Below are 26,995 nucleotides of genomic sequence, written 5' to 3'. Positions count from 1 at the left end.
ATCTCCACAGTTCCAATCCTGTGCGAAGAGGGTGGGATATTGCTCAACTCCCTCTGTTATGGATAGTTGTAGTAGTACCTTTTAGTGGAGTATTTTTACTTTCTACTCGAGTATACTTTATCAGTGTTTTTCTTTAGAAAACTTTTACTTCACTGCATTCCAAAGCATACTATATAATATCATACGTTTTACTGCACTACATTTCATAAATAAAAGTTTTTGTTTTCTAACTTTTAATACTTAATTACACTAAAAATGTTGTACTTTCTTACTTGTACTCAAGTAAAACTTTGAATACTTTTACTTGAGTAAAAGTATACAGCACTATATTTTTTATGTATTTAAGTATTAAATGATATTTAATATGAAATGGAATGTTGTGAAGTAAAAGTGTTCCAAAGAAGAACACTGATAAAGTAAATATACTTAAAAAACAAAGTTACTTGGAAAGTAAACATACTTGAGTACTGTCTTCCTCTGCTTTTAACACCGGTTGTTCTGTCCTATCATATCATATTAACGTAAAACTAACATAAAAAACATTGATTGCTATTTTAAGGTTAGAGTACAGGGAAAAGACAGCTTTCAATTACATAACCCAGACCAATATAATATAAACATTCAAGCTCATGCAAACAAACACTATTCAGTGACACCCAAGTGTGAAAGACTCCATCACCATCTGAAACCTCCATCACCTGTGATCCCTAAACGCAGGGGTCCCCAAACTCGGTCCTGGAGGGCCGCTGTCCTGTAGAGTTTAGCTCCAACCCCAATCAAACACACCTGAACCAGCTCATCAATGCCTTACTAGGTCAATATAAAGGCATTGATTGTTTCAGGTGTGTTTGATTGAGGTTGGAGCTAAACTCTACAGGACAGCGGCCCTCCAGGACCGAGTTTGGGGACCCCTGATCTACAGCCTCTCGCACTTGCTGCAAACTATGGTTTACCAACATAAATGATGCACAGATGCGAATAGAGAATACCATAGATTCATCACTATGGTCTTCCACAGGCTTTCGGTAGGAGTCTCCGGATAAAGAAATTCTATGGGAGAAAAATTACAGAAAAGAATAATTTATTATCATGGTAAATTTCCCAGACATATACTATTCATAAAGTTCTGAAATCCCAAGTTTGACAGGAAAATTATTCAGTACTCTTTATTTTAGCTCTGAGAAAGTGATTATTGCAATATATCTTGAACCGCATTATCCTACAGTATGTTGTTAACAACCAGAAAATGAAAAATATTTTCATGTCTCCAATACAGAGGCACAAACCTGCAGAAATTAAAAATAAATAAATAAATGTAATGAGAAAAATAATAAAATGACTTGATAAAACATATTTTCCTTTATTTATTATTTGTATTATTTGTATTATTTTCTGTTTTTGTCTCCACACTCCAAACTAATAATAAAAATAATAACCCACCTTCATTAAAAATACATTTAACACTACTAAAAATATATTTAATTAATTTCAAATAATGCATTAACTGTGGCAGCCCTAAAATACTACTAAATTAAAATTAATTAAAATAAAAAAAATTGAATTAAATTCCAAAACTTCATTAATTAATGCTGTGTGGGCAGCATGTGGCAATGAACATCTGCTCTGTGGAAATATTTTACATTTTATCTTTATTATAAATACAGCATAATGCATAGAGTTAACCCACCTTTGAGAAAAATACACAAGCTGCATGAGCAAATATCACTTATATTTACATTTTGCAAAGGTTATTCAAGTTTATCCTGCTAAAAATGTTCACAAATATGTTACATTTATTATTCACACACATGTGCGTTTAACACTGAAACAAACGCAATACAATTATTTTTAACAAGGCCGTTCCAGACAGCCTCCAAACCACTGAGATGTAAACATTGAACAATAGTATAAATATCCTATAAATATTACATAAGGCCTGCTTTAGTGCAGTGTTTTTGATGTCACACTGGGCCAGAGATTGTGTGTCTGAGGATCTCTGTGAGGACGCTTAAGGCCAGCACCACCAGCAGTGATGGAGAGTTTGTTCCTGCCCTGTCCGTCAGCAGGTGAACCCTATTAGGGTCAGAGATCATCGCACGCGCATCCTCTAAAGCAGCCACAGCTGATTCGCTGGAGTTCACGTCCCCAGTGACCTCTAAGTCAAACAAGCAAGCCTGGAAATACACATCCCGCACCGGAAGCAGTGAGGAGCAGTGCGAGTACGCAGGTGTGGACGGATGCGTGTATGGCATCTCCAGGCGCTGTGAGACCGGACACCCCCATAAACACAACTGCAGGTCCTGCTCAGGCGTATAGGACTCCACGATCGCGCGAGGGGAGCGGACGGACAGACTCAGCGACTGACCGACCTGACGCACCACCAGCGTCGTCCCTATGTAAGTAGCCCTGATCTCAGCGTGTCGGCCAGGGTCACTGGAGTCGATGTGCAGGCTCTGGTGCCCTCTGCGATCGCCGCTGGTTTTGGAACCATCCATAAATGCCGGGGGAACGTTATCCAGCTCTGCTTGATAAATCTTCTGCTCTGCACATTCACGCCAGTTCTTCAAGATAACCGTGATCTGATGAGGGAACAGAACCGAGAAATGTCAGCTGCAGGACATTAAAACCAGAGTGATTCTAAACCCATGCACATATCCCATTATGCATGTCCTATTAATTATTCATAGCAATTCATCATTAGATGTCAGGCTGTAGAATATCATTAACGCAATCCAGTAAGTTTCGGAGCTCTAAACAGCAGTGCTGAAAGAAGACAAATCTGTTCCCTCTCAGCTGGATAGGTTCATGTAAGGGAATAAGAACAGACTTTATTAAAGGATTGGGAGTTAATATGGTCGTGATATGACGTCCCACTCTGAAGTGTTTATTTTTATGAACGTGTATCCAACATGTGACAAATAGTAATACACTTAAAATGTAAAAAAAATATACAATCTATTCCCAAAGAAGTCACGCTGTTATGTATCAATCTTATACTAGTCATGTCTTCGCGTGACGCGAATTCGCAAGGTCAGAGTTCACCAAACTTGAACTTTGGAACGCAGCAAAATGCACAGCTTTTCGCATAAGCTTGTGTTTGAATGGAAGTCAATGGAATAAAAAGTGCAGTGTGAGCACCCTTTAAAGGAACACCCCAATTTTTTGGGACTTTAGCTTATTTACGGTATCCCCCAGAGTTAGATAAATCCATACCATGTTGGTGTACCATTCTCATCTCTGTGCGTACCATAACTCTGTCTGACGCACCCAACGCTAGCCTAGCTTAGCACAAAGACTGGAGGTAAACGGCTCCAGTTACGGCAGGTTGTCACGTTGGTTATGTTGACGGAAATTAGCCTATTTTCAGGAGCTGTGTAATATCATTGCGCTTGCTGGTAGGGTACGTCAGACCGAGTTATGGCACGCACGGAGATGAGAATGCTATGTATGGACTTATCTAACTCTGGGGGAAACGGTGAATAAGCTAAAGTCCCAAAAAGTAGGCGTGTTTCTTTAACCGTGACTGTTACAAATCCATTTGTCTTTTGTGTCAGAAGTTGCACAAGTGTTCAGAGTACATCAGAACTAGAATGGGACATCAGTTTACTGTCTATAATTTAGTGTCGCACAGCATCCAGTGCAGACGGAATTACTGATTATAATGAGTTCTATTTGCTTTTGTTGTGCTGTTTGTGTCTGGTATAGACGGTGTAGTGTTTTCGCAGTATGTTTCACAGTAGTTGATTGGCGAGTTAGTTTTGAGTGTCCACTGCAATAGGATTCCAGCGACAAGCAATTTGTCTGTCCACACCAGATGGAACACGACAAAATCAATAAAAATCACAGCCAATCAGAAGATCGTGTGAGCTGAGTCTCTCTGCAGGCGCACTGCACTCACATAGAAATAGAACATAATCGAATGTATAAATACTACACTAACATATTAAAACTTCATACTGAGTGACTGAAACAATCACTGTCATAGAATGCACTTGTTTTGTTCACATTACAGTTTGAATGTTTGTTCCCTAAAATGTATTTTCAAGATCTAAGGTGAATTATTCATTGTTGCTTTCAGTATGGCAATAAAGAGCACACTAAATGATATTCAAACTCACATTAGATGCTTTTAACATTATTTAGCTCTTGAGATTGTCATAATTTGTATAGTGTTCTTCCAGCCACGATGTCACAGAAATATAAAGTGTATCTAAAATAAAATCGTCACGTGTCACCGGGGGTTGGTTGTTAGGTTAAAAAAAAAAACTGATTATGGAAAAGCTCCCATTTATCGCATTTCGCCACATCGTGTCAGGTTAGGACCATAGACAGTAAAAAAAAGTGGATGGAAAAGTGGATCCATGTCATGACTTTTTTTTGAAGAGTATTTTTGAAGCATGAAGTAGGCGGGGCCAGCCGTCGTCATTTTGGCAGCGCGTCACTCCCAGATGACTGAAAATGGGCAAACAGAAATTGCAGAGATTGCAGAAATCCCGTCCACCGTGCTCAACCATAGTGGCAATCCACCTGTCACTCAAGTGGCCACACCCTTAATTTTGTAGTGAATATAATTTAAAAGGATAAGTTATAAAAAAGTCACTCCCCTCACAGTAGTCATGAAGGGCAAAATTAGCTATATAGACCAAAACCCCTTGAAGGATCACTGCCTTGTCGTGGCGAAGGGGCTTGTGTATCTCAATGAAGCTATGAACGATGCCATGCAGGGCCACCAAGACGGTCAGGTCATAGTAGAGATTTCCCGCTAAACATGACCCACTGCTGAAGGGAATGGCAACTCACTCCAGCATCTTTGGCAAGCAACTGTTAGCACCGGACATGGAACAACTAATTGGTTTAAAATTGGGAAAGGAGTATGACAAGGCTGTATAATTGTCCCTCTACTTTGGGATTGATTTAAGGCAAAAGGAGTAGACGAAGGCAGGGGAAGACATGGGGAAGAGATGGGGATAAAAAGTGTCATTAATGCAATGAACATGAAATTGGGCAGACTCAAGGAGATAGTGGAAGACGGAGGCCTGGCGTGCTGATTCATGTGGTCGCAAAGAGTCAGGCACGACTGGGCGACTGAACAACAACAGACCAAAACCACTTTTTGTACCAGGCTGTAAAAAAAATTCTGCTGTTTTAGCATTTTAACATGGGGGAGATGCAGATTTGACTCCCTTTTGAGAGACCACAGGAGGTTGCCGTTTGGTTAGGACCATTAAAGAGCATATTGCAGGTTAGAGATTCCAGTGAGTCAGTGTATAGAAAAATCATGTAGGACCAAGATTTTCTTTAAAATAGCCTTTTTTGAGTCGTTTTTGTGAGAGAATTTTTCCGCATCTAAAAATGCCTAAACCGGAAGTGACATAACGAGAGGGAGTGCGGTGAATTTCAACGATAGGAAAACAATGGATTGCAATGACAGTTTGGACGCTGAGGAAATTATAAATGTTTATTAATACTCATATGGCAGACCACAGCCATACAATTATGACACACAATAAGGGACAGGCCAGGATTAGACAGAACATTAGAAGAGATTAATTGAGTTGTTATGTGAGGAGAAACAGTGGAAAACAGCAGGTGAGAGACCAGTTAGCACATGATATAACGTTATAGCATATGAACAGTGCTCATATTACAATACTTTACAGATAATTATCCTATATCAGGCAATCGCAAAGCTGGTATTGGTCATCTAGGAGTATTGATACCAATAACAGTCAGAAACTAATACGTTTTGACCATCTGGCATAAATTACACTCGTTAATATCCGTCCACACAACGTTAAAGCCGGGTTTAACATTACACGGTGCGATTTTTGCTGTCATACAAGCTCGCAGACGATTTTTTTCTCTCTCGTGGACATTGTGGATGCTCGTTTGGTCATGGCTTGCAGCATGTGAGGGGAAACCGGAGACAAGACGAGCATGTCACGAGCACCTCACAATAATTTTTTTGGTGATTAAAAAATCACAAAAAAATTGGGAATCGGCCCGATTTTCACCAGCGTATGGCTGTCCCCTATTGCCAAATCATGCACAACCATGTCACATATAGGCTAGATATATGAGTATTATTATGCTACTGGCTGCAACCATACAGCGTGCATACACACCAGATACACGTGTGTGCTCTCTCCCTCTATGGTTGTTTCTGTTGGCTGCTGTTCCAACAAATCATTTGCACACAAATATTTTTTTTCTATCTGAAGCTATAGCAGCAACATTAAAAGCTCCAGTCTCTGTTTAACGTGAAAGCTCGTGTGACTGCACAGTGTACGCCCCCCTTAGTTACCGTGCACAGTTCACCTTTTCTTTGAGCTGCATCTCTGACAGATCTGTGACCATCACATCTCCCGCCGCAGCCAAACCACAGACAGTATAACGTTAGTGTTATTGTGTGTTACATGTTATCCTTTGTTCACTCATTCTGTGTTATGGGTTTATTTTGTGCCGATTCACAGATAGTGTGAGGATGTATGACGTTTTGAGTATGTATTTGAGTGAACGTGAATGAAAAACTACAGAAAATACACTGATTCCTACAGAATAGCTACCTATTCTGCACTGAGCCAACACAGAGCTTGGCGCACGACTCCCTCTCGTGACGTAATATGACGCGATGTTGAAAAAACTGCTGTTTTTACAAACAGCCAACGAAACGGCCACTTTATCTGCTAAATTTGTGCTCTTATGTCTTATAAAAACATTTTAAATCCTGCATTACCTTTTCATATGGCATTTTCATACAAGGTTATATATTCAACCTTATAGGTAAATAAAATTTACCTGCAAAATATGCTCTTTAAAGGGATAGTTCACCCAAAAAGCATGCAGTGTACTATTCCTGCCTTTATGTGAGTAGTTCTTTGTCAATATGAGCTGCTGATTAGTCCAGGCATTTTTGCAATGTAGCCTAATTCGCCCTCTAGTCTAAAGGAAACATCAGTTTTTCAATTTAGGGGGGGGGGGGGGGGGGGGGAGAGAGAGAGAGAGAGAAGAGATGCTGTTTCATGCATACTGAGCTTTTTACACTGTTAAAGACTTGGATTCCCATCCTAAACATAGACAAAGTTTCAAAAACTAATGTTGGACGTTTGATGGAGTATTTCTGTGTTAAAAATACTCCTTCCGGTTTCTCACAAGTTTCGGAGAGTTTTTTTCGAGTATGGGTCGGCTTGACGTCGACAGAGCGGAAGGTCCTTGTATGGGCCGTACGGGCTCTTCTCCCGGAAGGGTGCACGCCGAGTGACTAGATGCACGCCGCCCATAAACACTGCTCTCAAGCTGCAGATCCACTAGTCCGTGCAACACTTCTGTTGCACCGCGCACCACTTTATTCCTATGGGTGACATCAAGCGACTTCAACGCTTCAGCACAGCATTCCGGGAAGGCAGCGCTGCGTTTGAACCGATTTGAACGCAGAAATGACGGGAAGCGTCACAACATACGCTTCGGTTGTGTTGCAAAAATGGATCTCCACCACGAATTCAACAGTTACCAAAGAAGTGTGTTTTTCACGGAGCGGTCCCAGCAATAAAGGTTCACGGTCCTGCTTTGGAAACAGGCGGTGAGTAAAACTGCTTCAAATGTCTATGTTGTTGGCTATCGTCGCGTAAGTAAACATCAGTAAACAACACGATCGTGTATAACGTTAGTTAATTTATCAATGGAGCATGCAATCTATGGTGTGTGTTTAAATACATTTGTTTAGCTGACCACTATAGGTGTCAGTAAAACCACCCAAACATAAACCTAGCGTTCTCACAAAGCGTGCTTCGTCATTCAAATGCGCTAATGGTTACTCCATTGTTGTTCTATGTACGTTACACTAGTCTGATGCAGGGTTGCCAACTTTTAAGTTTAGGTTGGAGTGAGATTTTTTGAGGGCCCGGGGGGGGGGGGGGGGGGGGGGGTAATGCTTTTGATCTTGATTCAGTATCAGTTTATATCTAGTATATATACTGTACATAATAATATGTTTGTTTTGGCACTAGTTTAAACATTTCTTGGGTCAAATTATATGTGCCATTCCTTAATGTTCACTTGTGACTGTATCATTATTCATTAAAAAGATTAGGATGCAAGTTATTTAAGTTTTGAAATTTCACATTTAAAGAAATCTAGTGTTCGATCATCATATCTAAATATTTATTAGAATGTAAAGACTGCAATATATTTTTGAGCAACTAGATTAGATACATGTATATTTATTAAAGAGCCATAAGGCACCTAATGGCATTACAAATAAACATTAATATTTTTTAGCCACAAAATGACTCTAATTTGCCTCTTTGAATTGGAATTCTCTATTTTAATATTAATAACTACACTAATTGTAATATAAATTTTAGAAGAAATACAAATATTAGAAGAAAAATATTTTAAGTGGTCATTTATTGACAATAATTGTTGCACAAATAGTATTTAGTACCAAAAGATCTCCTCAAAATATTCAATAAATATCATTTAATGAGTATGAGTGTGACCTATTAGTAAGGAATACCTGAGGGCTAAATACAAGAATAACATTAATGTTAACAATGTTGAATCTCTATCACTCTCCATAATAAAACGATCCTGTAAATATGGCTGACTAAATAATCAATAAACACTAACACTATGCTGTACTGTTTACCAAAACTTGCAGCAAACATCTATATGGTGAAACTGTTGTGTATCCGCTTAAGCCATTTAAATTCATTGGCACGGCGCTAGAAGTATTGAGCGCTCATGGGCCACGTGACCAGCGCGCACCGCAGGGAGACGAGAGCATGCAACTCCGCTTTTCAACGCCTCTGGCTTTAACATTATGCCACATTAGCGCCAAAACGCTATTTATTGTTTGAATTTCATTAAAACACATTTTAAAAAATTAAAGCTTATAGCTTTGTTTAATATCAAAAGCAGGTTTGGCAATTTGGCGTGAGATTGAGTTGGGCGGAGTGAGAGCGTGACACAGAGCCTGAAAGCGTGAGTATCACGCCAGATGCGTGAGAGTTGGCAACCCTGCTGATGTGCAAAACCGTTTTGCTTGCTACTGCTAAGGTTTAGTCGCATACAATAGTCCATAAACCGAATCATGTCCTCATAAACTGCGAGTAAAGACACACAAATGTTGACAGGCCACTAAATACAGTACATACCAGAGACGGACGTCCTGCTGTTGTTGCTTCTCCTGTTCAATTTATTTCAGCCTCCAGATCTGATTCTGGATCATATATGTATTATATATATATATATATATATATATATATATATATATATATATATATATATATATATATATATAATAAAACTATAGACTTTTCGGAGATATGAAGGATGCAATACTACTCTATAGGTACTCAAGATTGACATGAGATTGACTGAAACTGAGTGTTTCACCCCCCCCCCCCCTTTTAAAATAATGAGCCTACATACAACTCATTGCTGAGAAATAGTAGGTAATTGCAATTTCAACACAAATACATTTTATTGCATGGACAATTCCAGGGTAGCTTTATATTATTATATGAGAGTTATAGAAGAGGTTAAATGTAAAAAAAAAAAAAATCCACACCTTTGTAAGTATGGTGGTGTAAGAACTCCCTCCAGTGGGCGTGCTGGTGGCCTGGATGTACAGGTACTGGTTGTCTATGAGAGGCCAGGCGCCCTGTACAGTACACGTCTGGAACTCGTCATTAAAGGTGCGGATATGAGGGTCCCCAAAAACCCCGCAGTGCAGGTACTCAGGGGCCCGGCCCTCCCTCTGCTTAAACCCCTTCTCATAGAAGCATCCGTCCCCTGAGAGAGGGGTCAGAGGCAAGGGCCGTGGCTGAGCTGTGGGGCCTGTTTTGGGGCAGCGGTGTTGGATGAGCAGGTCCTCGATGCCCTGCACGGCAGAGTGGTACGCCAGGTCTCCACGGCACGCTCGGGCTGTCCGCTGAGTGCAAAGCGCGTAGGATCGCAGGGCGCTGCAGTAGCCAGCATTAGCACCCTCCTTACCCCCACTTCCAATGACACCCATCTCTAGAGTCGCAGCCACGAAATCTGAGTTGCATCGCAAGATTCGACACTGTGCACACACTGTAGGGGAAAAAAGACAAATGCATTATTTCCTCTAGTTGATAAAAGTGGCAACATTTGCAGAATTCACTGATATGAGAGTCAGACTCCAAATGAAGGCACAGTTAAAGGGGTGATGAATTGAGGAATCAACTTTCCCTTGAGATTTTGATATATAAAAGGTCATGATAACATAAGAATATCCTGTAAGTTTCAGAGCTGAAAACTTCCTTGTTAGTCAAAGAAAAGCTTTTATAGACACCAGGCTCAGCAAATAGTCCTGTGCTTTATACTGACGTCAGTGCGCGTCGAAACACCGCCTATACAGAATCTACAGTGCGTCTAATTCAGCAGCCCTGCCCCGCCCACCGACTCATGGAGGGCTCGTGCAAGCTGGTCAACAACAATAAATATACCAGGGAAAATGAAGATATTGCGCATACAAGAGCATACCTTTCGCACGCTGGACTCAGACACGTATGGGCCATCGCTCGCAAAGCCCGTCGGCAGGCCGATGAATCTCTTAGTATTCCGTTCTTGTTCTGCTATTCTCTCTCAGTCTCTCTGTCGTTGACATCTGAAGGGCGGCGCTCGCGCCGAACATCTATGTGTGTGCGTGCGGTTTGCGCTTATATCATCCGATCTTGCGGGCTATGTGTAATATAAAAATGATAGTCCAAACAGTCGCGAGTCGATGAGAAATAAAACATTGTGTTTGTTTGATAAAGAAGTTTACAAGCCCTGTGATCGAGATAATTATTCTGGTTGCCGATTCTCCCTCATTCTCTCCTCTCTCATGTCACTGAACTGACAGTGCAGAGCCATAGAGAGAGAGAGAGAGAGTCGCGACAACTCCATAGACTCCAATGTAACGTTTTTTTTACAGCAATGGCAGCTCGTGGAGACTCTCAATAGTTCCCGGAAGTAGCAGCCGTGCCATAGAGTTACAGCAGAACAGACCGTTTGTGATGCACTTTTAAAAGGTAAGATGTTTAATCAGTAAGATTTTAAATTATCAGCACATCTTAATTCCGTTTCATCCATCGTTATGGAATTAGAGAAAATTATTCAACTTTTAGCTTTTAGAAAAGTATAAGCCTTTCCTGCACTACATTTCCCATAACTCCGTACCTGGACTGATTACACTCACACCTGCCTCTCATCACCCAGACTATTTAAGCTTCACTCTCGCACACACTCATTGTGAAGTCTTGTTTTGCCACGGCTGACATTTCTGAGCGGTTCATCTGTGATCGGTATTCCTGTGTTTGACCTTGGACTGTTTTGTACCCTTGAGTTTGTCTTGCTGCCTGCCCTGTGACCTACCTGCCTGTTTCCTGAATTACTCTTTCGTCTGCTGCCTGCCCTGACCCTTTGCCTGCTCTCGTTTACGACTCTTCTTTGCCTTGAATACTACTGTTGCTGTTGTTGACCCCTGCCTGTACGACTACGTTTGTTTATAATAAAGCCACATATGGATTCGACCGAGTCTGCTGCCTCGTTACATATAGAAAGTTACATATTACCGTAGTTAAATACAACATGTCGATGTGTAATAAAATGATTGAAAATCAATGTATGTATTGACTATTAATTACCAAAAATCACAGTTCTGTCACTGACTAGCCATTTGAATTGCCCGCCGAATCATGTGACTATCAAGCGTTTTGAACTTCCGTTGTCGCGACTCTCTTTCTCTATGGCTCTGTGACAATGGAGCTTAAGCTCATTAAATATGCAAATCTTATCTAATCCTAGTCGTGGGCGTTTACTTCCAAGTCTCCAGTGTGTCATGCCCATCTAAACCCAGCGTTTTGGAGAGAGCCTCAAAACCAGTGTAGAAAATAGTCTATTACTTATAAGTTCTGATGTTTTGTTATGTAAAAACCACACAAACGTCATTAGTTGACCTGCCACAAAAGTATTTTTTAAAAAGCCAGTTCATGACACCTTTAACAGTTATGTTTAGGGGCATTTATGCTATCATATTTATTAACTGAAATATGTGGCATGTAAATAAATGTTTTGCAGTCTCGTTATTGTTAACTCAACTTTTTTTTCAAAATGGAAACAGAACTGGAATACTTGTACCTGATGGAGTACTAAAGAGCAGGACCGTTGCAACAATGATCACAATGTGTTTCCATGTTGTGTGTGAATGATTCCCACGAACAGCTGATGCGGCCATTCCCATCCATACAGACACAGGCAGGACGGCCTGCTCACAGGTGTCTGCAGAGGTGCTGAAGCGCACTATATCAAACAAACACACGGGGTGATGAATAGAAAGTTCAAAAGAACAGCATTTATTTGAAAGAGAAATCTTTTGTAAAATTATAAATGTCTTTACTGTTACTTTTAATCAACTGAATGCATCTTTGCAGAATAAAAGCATTTTTTTTATGCTTACTGTCTAAATACAAGACCATTCATCCAATAGGCATCATACAAAATAAAATGACATGTTAGTGTCAAGAAACCTTGTCTTACCTTAAAATTTCATCTGATCAATGAGTACCTGAGACCCATCGAGAGACTGACAATGTCATGATTATGTTGTACAGCCTTGGGAGAGAAAGAAGTATGAAGAGTATGATAACGGCCAGTAAGTGCATTCAAACTGTTGTGTACCTGTTGTAAAATCTGTTATTCTGCTGTAAACACAGAGTGAGACAAGACCAGCTCACTCATGAAACGTGACATTTTGAACTTAATAAAGTAATGCATAGAGAAAAAAATGGATGCTTCAGAGGTTCTTTAAGGTGGTTGAGGTGCTATATAGCTAGCCTAGAAATCTAGACGCACCCTAGAGGCAGCAAATCTAATCTGCCGCGAGTGTCGTCTAGCAACTCTCAATACACGTCTGAGCTGTAAAAACCAAACTCTGGTCGGGCCAATCACATCGTTTATAGAGTCGGTGGGCGGGGCTTAACATAATGACGGCCGAGTTGCGCTTGTGTGCTTCTAGTAAACACAGAAACTGGCAAACAGCGGCGGTCTTTCGAATCAGCTTTGACCGCGACTCAGCGGTCACTTGGAGTTAAGCTTTTCTCTGAGAAAAGAACAAAGAACGGCACTGAAGTCATTCTTAAAAAGGGAAGATGTGTTCGGAGTTTTGCCGACCGGAGACGGCGAATGTTTAATCAGTCAGCGAGCTCTGCTTCACCTTCGTTGCTCTGGTTGGTGTAGCGCTATCCTATCGCGTGCAGAGGGAGTTTGAAAGACAACCGTTTATCCCGCCCCTCGGATTGAGCCCTGTCAATGGTGAGTTTCCAGACCAAACATCTTGATGTGGGTCTGGCTTGTCAGGCTAATATATAGCACCACTGCCATACAAAGAACCCGTTAAGCCCCTGTATAGTTCTTTAAAGGTTCTTTAACGCTCTCTTATAGTTTAGTTGGTGAAATAATTAAAACAACATACAAATACAGTGAATTTCCTGAAGATAACATATGTTCTTAAACTTTTTGCCCCCAAGGCCATCCTAAGTAAATATTCCATGGCCCCGACTTTTTGACCTCAGTAAAGCATCAAAGTGATTTAAAACAGCTTTTGCCATTGTTGTAAATCCTCATACATAGCAAACATATGAGATTAGAGGAACATCTAAAATAAGGTGAACAATGGGGTAGGGTAGGATGCATCAAGACTGCAGTTGCAGTTTAAATTATGTGGAAGGAGGAATACAATTGGAGGATGAGAGAAAGATGGGGATTGGCTGTAGTCTTTGAATGAATGTACCGCTTATGGTTCTACATAGAATAATTTGACAAAGGTTATAGCCCCTTGCTATATGTGCTATAGCACTTAAAGTGGTTCCCCTATGATTACAAGCCAATGAACCACATTTTGTTCTATTTAGCACCATTTTATTTAAAGTGTAAATAATAGGTTGGATCAGCTGAAATTAACTGAGTCATACAAAGAGTTTCAAACACTATAAACTCTAACACTCAAAATAATGAACTGGTTTGAGTAGAGCCAACTCAAATCAAACTAATTAGTTCAAACTAATGACCTTTTAGGAGTGTGCACCGGGCCTTAATGGGAATAAGACTTGAATGTTTTTTTTTTTTTTTTTGGTTGGGTAGTATTACCATCACGGTGTCAAGTGGAGCTTGAGCTTAGTTTGAGAATTATAGGGTAAATGTATTATATTGCTGTCCTCATTCAGCAAGTGCTGTGCTATGATAGCTACTAAAGCATTGTTTGACCAATAAGCAAGGTTAGAAAGCTAATTTCCACCGATAAAATTTGAGATTACATTATATTTTAAGATAAATATATGAATTAGCTTACTAAAATATTTCAAGTTCAGAGCAATTAAAATGTATGATTACAAAATAAAAATTCTGCTTACTTCAACTGTAAATTTCTTAATAAAAAAAAAAAGCCTATTTTACTTTTTCCAACTTATTTGGGTTAATGTGTATCATGTAGCATTGCTCTCAGTACTGAGGGATATTTCGCAGTTTGGACTCTTACCACTGATGTGTTATTTACTAAGACTCTTTAACAAACAGTGGGGGAATGCAGGAGTAAACTCCAGTCTTATCTGTGTATTTGCACTTGACCAACTGCTCTTATATGAACAATCTGTCAAAACAGAGTGTAATCATTTAAGTTTAATCTGAACAAACCGGGTGACCATTTTCAGCACATGACAAATATCTCAAATCTCATTAAAATCTCATTTGTAATGCATGCAATTCTGACACATTTCCACCTCCATGCCAGCAGAGCTTTTTCCCCGACATTGACAGCTGATATTTATTCAAGCTGTTAGGACGGCTGGTGGCGGGAGGGGCAGTTACGGGAGTTGCAGGGCAGAAATAGGGGGTCTAAATATACTCCACCACACCGACATACCCCTCCAGCACCTGCCCCAGTGGAAATAGACAGGGCTGAAAGCTCTGCAGCACAGAAGCAGGTGTGAGACAGACAGCAGAAACTCAACAGCTCTCCGTTTCCTGCAGTCTAATTTCAGCCGAACACTTCAGAATCCATGCCTCTTTCGCTATAGTGCCGTTGCATGTGGAAAACGCCAGAATCTGGTGTGCCAGCACTTTTAAAGAGAGCTCATTTCCACTCCAAACGTGTCTAAATGCTCACCGGGTACCAAGCATTTCAGGACACAGGATCCTCCTCTAAAGAGCTGCTTCTCTTTCAGTCTCAGACACAGAACCTGTTAGACATGACCGGAGGTTTGACTGTCTGTGGCACGCCGTGCACATGTGCATTTCTCTGTTTGTGTGTAATAAATCATTTTACTGCTTATTATTTTATTTTTTTAAATTGCAAAATAGGTGAAATCAATCCAAACTTTGGAACAAAGGAATGCATTGCTATAGATAAATCATTGAATAGGCCTAAATATATAAGCTGTACTGTATGGTTCTGCTATACTTTTTTGTGGACATAAAAAGTGCTGTAATACCATGGTACAGTAATGCATGAGATAGAAATACTTTAGTACTTTGATATCATTTACATACTCCATGTCTTAAGTAAAGGTTCTTTATAGACATTGATGGTTCCATGAAGAACCTTTAACATCCATTTCCAATCCACAAAAAGTATGTGGAAAACATGGGTCTTTTATGAACTGTTCACTGAAATGTTCTATGGGGAACCAAAAATGGTTCTTCTATGGCATCACTGCGTAAACTCCCCTTTGGGAACTTATTTTCAAGAGTATACGTCCAAGAACTGCATTACCCCCCACCCCACCTCACCCCACTTTTAGCACTAATTGTTCTGATTAATAGTTTGGTTAAATGAAAAAACATAGTCATTCTTTTAAGTTGTACTTATATACATGACGTGTAGTTGTATTGTTAATTATTTACTATCCATGCATATAGAATATAACAGAGATAAACTCACAGAATGAGAGGAGTCTCTCCTGAGGACCGACGCTGAGATCTTTCCCCGTCACTTCTGACACCGGCGCGCTCATGTGCTGCGTGACCCCCGCGTCACACGCGCACCAGCTGACGGAGAACTGCTCCAATCTCTCTCTGAGCTGTTCGTCAACACACCAATATTTACCTTTCTATAGGTCACACTTCTATACGTTTCGACTACAATTTAGTATAATAGGCCTAGCCTAGTTAGTAACAAACAATGTTATGATACGCGAATTATCAAAAAGATACATTAAATTGACCAAAAATGTGTATTTATGCAATCTAAACCATACGCATTTGATTAAAATGCGTTAAGATTATTATGATAAACATAAATGAACGCAGGCCTTAAAATCTTAAATCATAGATGAGAAGCTGCCAGCAGTCTTTAAAAAATGTTTTAAACAATGTTAAAAATATACAAAATTGTGGCTTGATATCTTAAAAGGCAAGGTGTGACGGAATGTGTGTGTGTGTTTGAGAGATTTCCCTGTTGTTAAATGTTTGTTTGAGGATGTGTTTGCCCATCTTTGAACTCTTTTAGCGGGCGGGTGTCTCAAAGAGTCACTCTTTTACAGATTTAAGTCGCTTAATTTGCACGCATTAGAAATTCTAGCAACTCATAATGTAATATTGCACATAATGTAAAAACGGCACATAATGCAATAAGTATTACATTATAATTATTATAAAATGTGCATCATGTCGGCTAATAATTACATTATAAACTCACCAAAAACATTAAAAAATAGTACAGTAGCCTAGGCTATAGGGGCTATAAAAATAAAAAAAAATCTAAATTCAGTCTTAAAAATATCTGCGAAATGCAACATTTCGATAGGCTATTCATTAATAATTGAACATTTAAATCTGTTGCAAATCGCAGAAAGACTGGATTTAGATGTTTTAAATTTACTGGAAAGGAGATTATTTTTATTATTGTAATGTAATAATAGGCTTATATGTTATACATTTTTAAAAATCTAAATCCAGTCTTACACTTCCTGCTAGCATGGATATTTAAATCTGTTGCATTTCGCAGGAAGTTTAAGACTGGATTTAGATTTTTAAAAATGTATAACATATAAGCCTATTATTAGGCCTACATTATAAGCTCAATATTACTTATTACGTTTAGAGAAAACGTATATTATGCAAAATAAATTTTATTACAATAATAAAGTAATACTTATTACATAATGTGCAGTTATTAAATTATGAGTTGCTGAGATATATTTCCTGGTGTTTACATGAATAGAAATAAAATTTCAGAGCCGCAGTTCAGGGGGTATCCGGCAGGTGGCGGTGTTGACCAATGAAAAAATGAACTTGCGCGAATAGAACAAGTTTGATGCAGGTCACACGGGAATAGAATACTGTAAACACTGAAACACATCGCGGTCACCAGCTATTCAACACTTAAAAGTTTAACTTTAAAACCTTTTTTTTCTTCCTTTTTTTAGTGTATAGCCTCCTATACGCTGATGCATGAAGCACATACTGGGTTGGCTGCATTTATCAGAGTGTGATCTGGGACTGTGTGTGTGTGATCTGCTCTGTTGTCTGCAGACTGCAGTATGCATGCATGCATCAGTGAGTCTCAGGCTCTTTGTTGGCTGGATGGATGGAGGCGGGGCGCTGCGGGGCCGCAGGTCCTTTTGTGCCCCTCACATTTTGGGCAAAACCAGAACCATCGAGCTGCAGACGCGCCAAAAGCATGAAACCTGGCTATACACAAATATTTTGTGAAGAAAAACTTCTTCAAACAGCGACGTCCGCTACAGAGATGTGATTTTAATACAGCGTTTGAGGAGCGATGAGAATTTTTTAGGTGAGTAATAAACTCCTTGTGGGGTCAGAAGAAAACTTTCCATTTCATGATTATTTGTTGAGTACGTTATATTTAGTAAAGTGCGTTATCCGACTTTTTAACTTAGACAACTATTTTCTTTGCAAACATATAGATTATCTTTTGTGTTGTACTTTTTGTATACTGGACTATTCGCTGGTCAACAGATTACCCCGTTACTAAGCAACAGTGATTCTCAACCAGCAGCACGCGCACGCCAGGAATAGGAACGATTTCACTTTCGCGCTGTTAAAACTAAAAAGCTAAAGAAAACAAATTCAGTGTATATTAAACTTAATTATAATACTTAAATATTTGGGCTGCCATTGTATTAAAACAACTAACCGCGAATAATGCACTCAACCTGAACATTAAAATTATTCCAAATCTGCAACAGTGTTAACATCACGTGATCATTTTATTCTAATCGTAAATGTTTTACATGCTGAACTAAGTTAATAAGAACGACGGGGATAAGACTTTGGTGGGAAACAAATAGCTCAGTTTATAACGTTATTCAGAAGTTTCTCAAGATATTAAATATCATACAAAGTTTAGCTTCAGGGCCTCAGGTGCTCCAAAACCCAAATAGCGCATTGTCCTTCCCTACTAAATGAAGATGAAAAATTGTACAAGGTTTTTAAGCAAGCAGAAAACAATTTGCAATAAAGACATTGCAAAGAAATATTTATTTGTGTTATGTGTGTAGTTTTGCGGAGAAGAAGTCTGAAGCCTTCAAGAGTGTGTTCGAAGTCCTGCGGTCTGGCAGGTGTGGGATGCTGTGCACTGTTGTTCAATCTCCCGCCAATATTGCACTCGTCCCGGCCTCCCTGACCACGAGGAACACGCGACTCCCCGCTGGAATCTCCCGCCACAACAACCGCTTATGAACTGCTCGTCCACTAGGGCGGCGTCAGACTGCAGGTGTATCTTCAGCACCAGTGTGAGTATATGAAACATGGCGAATTCCAAACGAATTTGTAGAGGCGTTCCAAATGAAAATGAACAACTAAATCCTTCACTAAGGACCCTTCCACAAGTCTTTTACCAGAGGGAACATGCAATGGTCACTTCAAGAAAGTAATTTAATATAGTCATGTTCTGCCCTTTGGAGTGTTTAGGGCACAGGGATGCTGAGATGCTCACTTCCAATTGTGCAGCATGCATTGTATACTGTATATTAATTTTGCATAGCATTGTGGGATACAGTATTCTACACAGGGTGCTCTGATGTATACTGCACAATAAAACAAGTGCTTTTAGATAATTCTGGTGTTAATGCATAAATAAATCATATATTATACATACTATATACTGCACAAAGAGTATACAAGCATTCTATTATGAACATGATGCATTTAGATTTGTTTTGAGTTGATCTAAAATCATTCAATAGAAAATACACTATTATATATATATATATATATATATATATATAATATATATATATATATATACATAAATATATTAAAATATATATGATTTAATTCTCAATAAATGTAATGTTTATATATATATATATATATATATATATATATATATATATATATATATATATATATATATATATATATATAATTACATTTATTGGGAATTAAATCATATATTTTAATATATTTAATATATATATAATTTATATTACTTGAAGCATTCAAAGATAATATAACATTTCCCCCACAGTGGCTGAGATGGTTTTATTTTAAGTAATGTTAAATATGCTTGAGTGTAGAAAGCGAGCTGAACTCTTATTCATCATTAATAAATAAAGAATAGGAGAAATGGGATTGGCACATTAAACCATAACTTTTGCAATTTTTTGAATTGACTGTTGTCATCATAAAACAAAAGAACTGCCGTGTATTTATTGTGTTCTAGAAAATACATAATTTCCCTTTATTTCAAGACATTTTGTTAATGCATACAACACTCTAATGAACTCTTTCAAACACACACTCTCATACTCACATTATACGGCTCCGCAATACGCAAAAGGTAAAATAAAAGTCTTTTCTCTCCTTTCATTCAGTCTCCTCAACCGGAGTGACACAGACGCTGGGTAAATCTCTCATCTGTCCTGGTTGTTTGGCCCCTCGTACACAGGAGCTCAGTGGCCCCACACTGGGTTTCAGGGGGTCTAGAGAGAGACCGAGGGCATCTCACTCCTCTCACACCTTTATGTGCATTAGAACCTGTTTACGGTGTGAACTGAAGTCCTCTGGAACAGTATCTGGAAAAGATATGTTTAATCTGCTTATTGTTTTATTCTTCTGTCATTATACAGGGTTTTGTCAATAAACAACTTTAACACAGAATTTGCAGATTTCTTGAAGATTTTGAGCTTTGGATTTGAGGGTGTGGGGATCATGATTTAAATATCAAAGAGTGGATTAATCTTTACCGTTACAGCGGTAGCGCAGATTGGACCAAATGATGTTCTCTTGAGAGAAGCAGAACACGCCCAGGCGGCCCCCTCTCATGGAGGTGTCAATCACAACATTTGAGTCAGCCACCATCTCTGTGCCTTCATACAGCTTCACCCTGCAACAGGAGTGCACACACACACACGTAACACATGACCGTAAAATACTATTGTGCAGGACTCGACTACTGGATCCAGATTTAAATAAACAACAGCAAAATTGTTTATAATGCAAACATGAGAAAAATGTCCATAAGATCAAACACTGAAATTGCTTAATGTCACCACAAATTTCATATAATATATATATATATATAGAGAGAGATATATAGATAGATAGATAGACATGCATACATATATACTGATCAGGCATAACATTATGGCCACCTTCCTAACATTGTTGGTCCCCCTTTTGCTCCCAAAACATCACAACTGCAGCCACTGATCTTCACGGCATGGACTCAATAGACCCCTGAAGGTGTGCTGTGCTATCTAACGTTTCCCAGCAGAACATTGCCCAAAGCATCACACTGCCTTTGCCGGCTTGCCTTCTTCCCATAGTGCATCTGGTTGCCATGTGTTTCCCGGGTAAGCGAGGCACATGTACCCGACCATCCACATGATGTAAAAGAAAACGAGATTCATCAGATTAGTCCACCTTCCATTGCTCCGTGGTTCAGTTCTGATGGTCACATGCCCACTGTTTGCGCTTTAGGCATTGGGCATTCTGACTGGTCTGCTGCTGTTATACAGCCCCATACGCAACAAACTGATGCACTGACATATTTCTATCAGAACAAGCATTAACTTCTTAAGTAATCTAAGCTAAAGTAGCTCATCTGTTTGATCGGACCACACGGGCCAGCCTTCGCTCCCCATGTGTATCAATGAGCCTTAGCCGCCCATGACCCTGTCACCAGTTCACCACTGTTCCTTCCTTGGACCACTTTTGATAGATAATGACCACTGCAGATCGGGAACACCCCACAAGAGCTGCAGTTTTGGAGATGCTCTGACCCAGTCGTCTAGCCATCACAATTTGGCCCTTGTCAAACTCGCTTAAATCCTTAAGCTTGCCAATTTTTCCTGCTTCTAACACACAAAAACTGTAAGGACAAAATGTTCACTTAATGCCTAATATATCCCACCCACTTAACAGGTGCTGTGATAATCAGTATTATTCACTTCATTTACATTTTACATTTACATTCAATCATTTAGCAGACGCTTTTATCCAAAGCGACTTACAAAAAAGGGGAGAGCAATAGAAGCAACGAAACAAACAGGGCCAACAACCTGTAAGAGCTGTAAGAAGTCTCAATTAATTAGCACAGTACACAGGTTTTTTTTTTTTTTTTTTTTTTTTTTCAATGACTTCACTGGCCAGTGGTGATAATGTTACGCCTGATCTGTGTATAGCTATATAAATGTAAATGTATTAATACACTGGATATAAATGAATGCAAGTTTGTTATACATTTGCTATAATATTTAATATAATCATTTATAAATATAATACAATATATAATACTATTATTATATCTAATATTAAATACCATATTATATGTTTTCAAAATATACATTAAAAGAATTGTCACTAGTCACGCCTGTCCCAGACTCCGTTTGCCGTTATCCTCCCTGTTCCACACCTTTATTTACTCTGTCATCATCTCTCCCGCTCACCCCGAATTCCCTGCACTTGGTCTTCGTCGTTTGCACTCCCTTTATATTGGACTCACTTCCCTGCTCTCGTTGTCCGTTGTTCTGTTTATTATTGTTGTCTGTTGTTCTGTTTATGATTGTTGTCCGTTGTTCTGTTTATTATTGTTGTCTGTTGTTCTGTTTATTATTGTTGTCTGTTGTTCTGTTTATTATTGTTGTCTGTTGTTCTGTTTATTATTGTTGTCTGTTGTTCTGTTTATGATTGTTGTCCAGTGTTCTGTTTATTATTGTTGTCCGTTGTTCTGTTTATTATTGTTGTCTGTTGTTCTGTTTATGATTGTTGTCCATTGTTCTGTTTATTATTGTTGTCTGTTGTTCTGTTTATTATTGTTGTCTGTTGTTCTGTTTATTATTGTTCTCCGTTGTTCTGTTTATTATTGTTGTCCGTTGTTCTGTTTATGATTGTTGTCTGTTGTTCTGTTTAATATTGTTGTCTGTTGTTATGTTTATTAATGTTGTCTGTTGTTCTGTTTATGATTGTTGTCCAGTGTTCTGTTTATTATTGTTGTCCGTTGTTCTGTTTATTATTGTTGTCTGTTGTTCTGTTTATGATTGTTGTCCATTGTTCTGTTTATTATTGTTGTCTGTTGTTCTGTTTATTATTGTTGTCTGTTGTTCTGTTTATTATTGTTCTCCGTTGTTCTGTTTATTATTGTTGTCCGTTGTTCTGTTTATGATTGTTGTCTGTTGTTCTGTTTAATATTGTTGTCTGTTGTTATGTTTATTAATGTTGTCTGTTGTTCTGTTTATTATTGTTGTCCGTTGTTCTGTTTATGATTGTTGTCTGTTGTTCTGTTTAATATTGTTGTCTGTTGTTATGTTTATTAATGTTGTCTGTTGTTCTGTTTATTATTGTTGTCCGTTGTTCTGTTTATTATTGTTCTCCGTTGTTCTGTTTATGATTGTTGTCCGTTGTTCTGTTTATTAATGTTGTCTGTTGTTCTGTTTAATATTGTTGTCTGTTGTTCTGTTTATTATTGTTCTCCGTTGTTCTGTTTATTATTGTTGTCCGTTGTTCTGTTTATTATTGTTCTCCGTTGTTCTGTTTATTATTGTTGTCCGTTATTCTGTTTATGATTGTTGTCCGTTGTTCTGTTTATTAATGTTGTCTGTTGTTCTGTTTAATATTGTTGTCTGTTGTTATGTTTATTAATGTTGTCTGTTGTTCTGTTTATTATTGTTCTCCGTTGTTCTGTTTATTATTGTTGTCCGTTATTCTGTTTATGATTGTTGTCCGTTGTTCTGTTTATTAATGTTGTCTGTTGTTCTGTTTAATATTGTTGTCTGTTGTTCTGTTTATTATTGTTCTCCGTTGTTCTGTTTATTATTGTTCTCCGTTGTTCTGTTTATTATTGTTGTCCGTTGTTCTGTTTATTATTGTTCTCCGTTGTTCTGTTTATTATTGTTGTCCGTTATTCTGTTTATGATTGTTGTCCGTTGTTCTGTTTATTAATGTTGTCTGTTGTTCTGTTTAATATTGTTGTCTGTTGTTCTGTTTATTATTGTTCTCTGTTGTTCTGTTTATTATTGTTGTCCGTTGTTCTGTTTATTATTGTTCTCCGTTGTTCTGTTTATTATTGTTCTCCGTTGTTCTGTTTATTATTGTTGTCCGTTATTCTGTTTATGATTGTTGTCCGTTGTTCTGTTTATTATTGTTGTCTGTTGTTCTGTTTATGATTGTTGTCCATTGTTCTGTTTATTATTGTTGTCCGTTGTTCTGTTTATTATTGTTCTCCGTTGTTCTGTTTATTATTGTTGTCCGTTGTTCTGTTTATTATTGTTCTCAGTTGTTCTGTTTATTATTGTTCTCCGTTATTCTGTTTATTATTGTTGTCCGTTGTTCTGTTTATTATTGTTCTCCGTTGTTCTGTTTATTATTGTTGTCCGTTGTTCTGTTTATTATTGTTCTCCGTTGTTCTGTTTATTATTGTTGTCCGTTATTCTGTTTATGATTGTTGTCCGTTGGTCTGTTTATTATTGTTGTCCGTTGTTCTGTTTATGATTGTTGTCTGTTGTTCTGTTTAATATTGTTGTCTGTTGTTATGTTTATTAATGTTGTCTGTTGTTCTGTTTATTATTGTTGTCCGTTGTTCTGTTTATTATTGTTCTCCGTTGTTCTGTTTATTATTGTTCTCCGTTATTCTGTTTATTATTGTTGTCCGTTGTTCTGTTTATTATTGTTCTCCGTTGTTCTGTTTATTATTGTTCTCCGTTGTTCTGTTTATTATTGTTGTCCGTTATTCTGTTTATGATTGTTGTCCGTTGTTCTGTTTATTATTGTTCTCCGTTGTTCTGTTTATTATTGTTGTCCGTTATTCTGTTTATGATTGTTGTCCGTTGTTCTGTTTATTATTGTTGTCTGTTGTTCTGTTTATGATTGTTGTCCGTTGTTCTGTTTATTATTGTTCTCCGTTGTTCTGTTTATTATTGTTGTCCGTTATTCTGTTTATGATTGTTGTCCATTGTTCTGTTTATGATTGTTGTCTGTTGTTCTGTTTATTATTGTTGTCTGTTGTTCTGTTTATGATTGTTGTCCGTTGTTCTGTTTATTATTGTTGTCTGTTGTTCTGTTTATGATTGTTGTCCGTTGTTCTGTTTATTATTGTTGTCTGTTGTTCTGTTTATGATTGTTGTCATTTGTTCTGTTTATTATTGTTGTCCGTTGTTCTGTTTATTAATGTTGTCTGTTGTTCTGTTTATTATTGTTGTCTGTTGTTCTGTTTATTATTGTTGTCCGTTATTCTGTTTATGATTGTTGTCCGTTGTTCTGTTTATTATTGTTCTCCGTTGTTCTGTTTATTAATGTTGTCTGTTGTTCTGTTTATTATTGTTGTCTGTTGTTCTGTTTATTATTGTTGTCCGTTGTTCTGTTTATTATTGTTGTCTGTTGTTCTGTTTATGATTGTTGTCTGTTGTTCTGTTTATTAATGTTGTCTGTTGTTCTGTTTATTATTGTTGTCTGTTGTTATGTTTATTATTGTTGTTATGGCTTTTGGTTGCTGTTTGATTCCCTCGCAAAATAAACCCGTCTATTGTTGGAAGTCTGATTCTGATTCATCCCTGTTACACCACACCTACTGTAACAATAATACTACTATTAAATGGATATTAAATTACAAAATATTTATTTTATACCAATACAGTATATATTAGATATAATAGCATTACATGTTGAATATATTAGATATATTTATTAATACTATTATTACATCTAAATGTATTCAAAATATATATTAAATATAATTTTATTATTAAAATTGATAAAATATTACATTTTCTAAGTATTATTCTAAGTAATATTACCAAATAACTAATTTGCACCAAAGTACTTTTAGGATGCACAAACTTTTCCATCAACAACAAAAGAAACATTTTAACCTCCCAATTAAAACCCCATTTATTTAGCAGTTTCAACTTAAATGGTCAGTTGCATTTTATTATTTGCATTTAGCATTGCTTACCCAATTTTGAGAAGCACTGTTCTAGAATATTTGATCTGAATGAAGCTGAGAGCAGTTTTATGCCACAGGCCACTACTAAACTCCACCTGCTCGACCTCTAATTACCTGATAATAAATGAGATCTGATTTGATTTAGCAGCAGGCCGGACTTAAATTGCATTATGTATGAGCTGAGCAGAGCGGTTGCAGCACAATCCAGCGTGAGTGTGTGTGCGTACTGAAGTCCAAGTACTCTATTCACTCCTCTCACTGAATACAAAGCAGGTGTGTTTATGTGTGTGTGTTTGAAAAGGCCCTTACAAAGTCTCAGCTACACATTGTCTGACACAAATGTGCATACACGTGTATGTACACACACACACACACACACACACACACACAGTTTTCTCTCTTTCTATTGGTATTTATGTACACTAGAATCTTGAGAATGTTCTGAAGAATTCAATAATCATGTAGACTCAACGTTTAGAAGCTTCAGAACTGTTTACCTATGAACTGAGAATTTATTTTAGGCAATTTATGTTCAACATTATTTTAAAAAATGAATACAATTTTTGAGCATTTGCTGGAGTTTATGCATTGTTTCTTTGACAAAGAGCATATGATTCACAACACAATGCCGAGAAATTACTCAGTACAGGAAATCATACACAATACATCTTTAACTGTCCTCTGCGGTCCGTTCTCTCGCTTTCTTTTAACGGCCCGTCCACTACAGTAGTTTCCGTTGGATCTGCATATGAACAGGCACCAAGAAAATTCTTGCCAAGGATTTCATTGGCATGGCAACCCCAACAATGGGCGGCCAGGGGGCCCAACCACTCAGCAGAGTCTCAGGGGTGTGAGCGGGGCAAGAGGAGGGGGCAATTGTGAAGAAATTTTAAGGATAACTAGTCATAGCACCCACCCCTCACCCCCCAATATACCAGCACAAGCTTTTATCAGCTGCCGCTCTCACCAGTGCTGTCAATGACCCAATTTGGTATTGCGCCCTCTTGTGACAACAAATGTGGCCCACAATCGGACACACAAAAAAGTAGTTTCAGCAGGGACAAATGTTTCCTATTATTACTCTTTATAAATGAATATACAAATATATATTTAAAATTTAACAATAACATTTTTGGCATGCAGTTAGTTTTGAATTCGTTACTCGCTTTGAAAAAAACAAAACAAGTTTACAGTAATGTGTCTTACCATTTAAAAACTTAGGGTCGATTTTTGAGTTTTTGAAAGTCTCTTATATGCTCACCAAAGCTGCATTTATTTGATCAAAAATATAGTAAAACAGTAATATTGTAAAATATGATTACAACCAGTGTTATTTTAGTAACATTGGGACATTAACAGTTTTGATTCATATTTTTAGTTGTTTTTTATTTTTATAGCATCTATTATCCTTTTAATTTTAGTTAGTTTTTGAAAATTTTAATTATTTTTTACTTTTATTACTTTTATTACTTTTTATTTATTTATTATATTTAGTTTTTATTTCACTTTAAGTTAATTATTTTTGTATACAAAGTTGACTGAATGAAAATGTTTCCCCTACAACAGCTGAAATCATAATTTATATAT

General features: G+C 37.8%; 2 protein-coding genes across 4 annotated transcripts in view; both read right to left on the bottom strand.

Annotated features, from left to right (window-relative positions):
• Nucleotides 1-1,632: 1,632 nt before the first annotated feature.
• Nucleotides 1,633-16,067, bottom strand: hjv (hemojuvelin BMP co-receptor). 2 transcript variants are annotated; one of them, XM_067448089.1, is made up of 5 exons: nucleotides 15,944-16,067; nucleotides 12,547-12,621; nucleotides 12,148-12,309; nucleotides 9,572-10,077; nucleotides 1,633-2,579 (listed from the first exon to the last, which is right to left on the bottom strand). In XM_067448089.1, the coding sequence occupies exons 3-5, from the start codon at nucleotides 12,248-12,250 to the stop codon at nucleotides 1,962-1,964; spliced, it is 1,227 nt and encodes a 408-aa protein (XP_067304190.1). In that variant the 5' UTR covers nucleotides 12,251-12,309; nucleotides 12,547-12,621; nucleotides 15,944-16,067; the 3' UTR covers nucleotides 1,633-1,961. The 2 variants fall into 2 exon arrangements, with proteins under 2 accessions (XP_067304190.1, XP_067304191.1); XM_067448090.1 differs by lacking the exon at nucleotides 15,944-16,067 and adding an exon at nucleotides 15,170-15,242.
• A 3,421-nt stretch (nucleotides 16,068-19,488) lies between these two features.
• The window catches only part of thbs3a (thrombospondin 3a), a 32,343-nt gene continuing 24,836 nt past the window's right edge, over nucleotides 19,489-26,995 (bottom strand). For both annotated transcript variants that reach the window (XM_067448086.1, XM_067448085.1), the window contains exons 22-23: nucleotides 20,214-20,353; nucleotides 19,489-20,042 (exon numbers count right to left, since the gene is read on the bottom strand). In XM_067448086.1, coding sequence (XP_067304187.1) covers nucleotides 19,981-20,042; nucleotides 20,214-20,353 — 202 coding nt within the window. In that variant the 3' untranslated portion in view covers nucleotides 19,489-19,980. The remainder of the gene's footprint in view (nucleotides 20,043-20,213; nucleotides 20,354-26,995) is intronic.

This window comes from Pseudorasbora parva, chromosome 7 (assembly GCF_024679245.1).
Source record: "Pseudorasbora parva isolate DD20220531a chromosome 7, ASM2467924v1, whole genome shotgun sequence".
Lineage (NCBI taxonomy): Eukaryota > Metazoa > Chordata > Actinopteri > Cypriniformes > Gobionidae > Pseudorasbora > Pseudorasbora parva.
The sequence above is the reverse complement of the archived record's forward strand: the minus strand, read 5'-3'. Positions and strand labels throughout refer to the sequence as shown.

Coding starts and splice junctions, on each gene's coding strand:
- hjv (XM_067448089.1), bottom strand. CDS start 12,250: ATGGGAATGGCCGCATCAGCTGTTCGTGGGAATCATTCACACACAACA. Junction 10,078..12,147: donor GCTCTTTAGTACTCCATCAG/GTACAAGTATTC, acceptor TTTCCCCTACAG/TGTGTGCACAGTGTCGAATC. Junction 2,580..9,571: donor ACACCACCATACTTACAAAG/GTGTGGATTTTT, acceptor TTCCCTCATCAG/ATCACGGTTATCTTGAAGAA.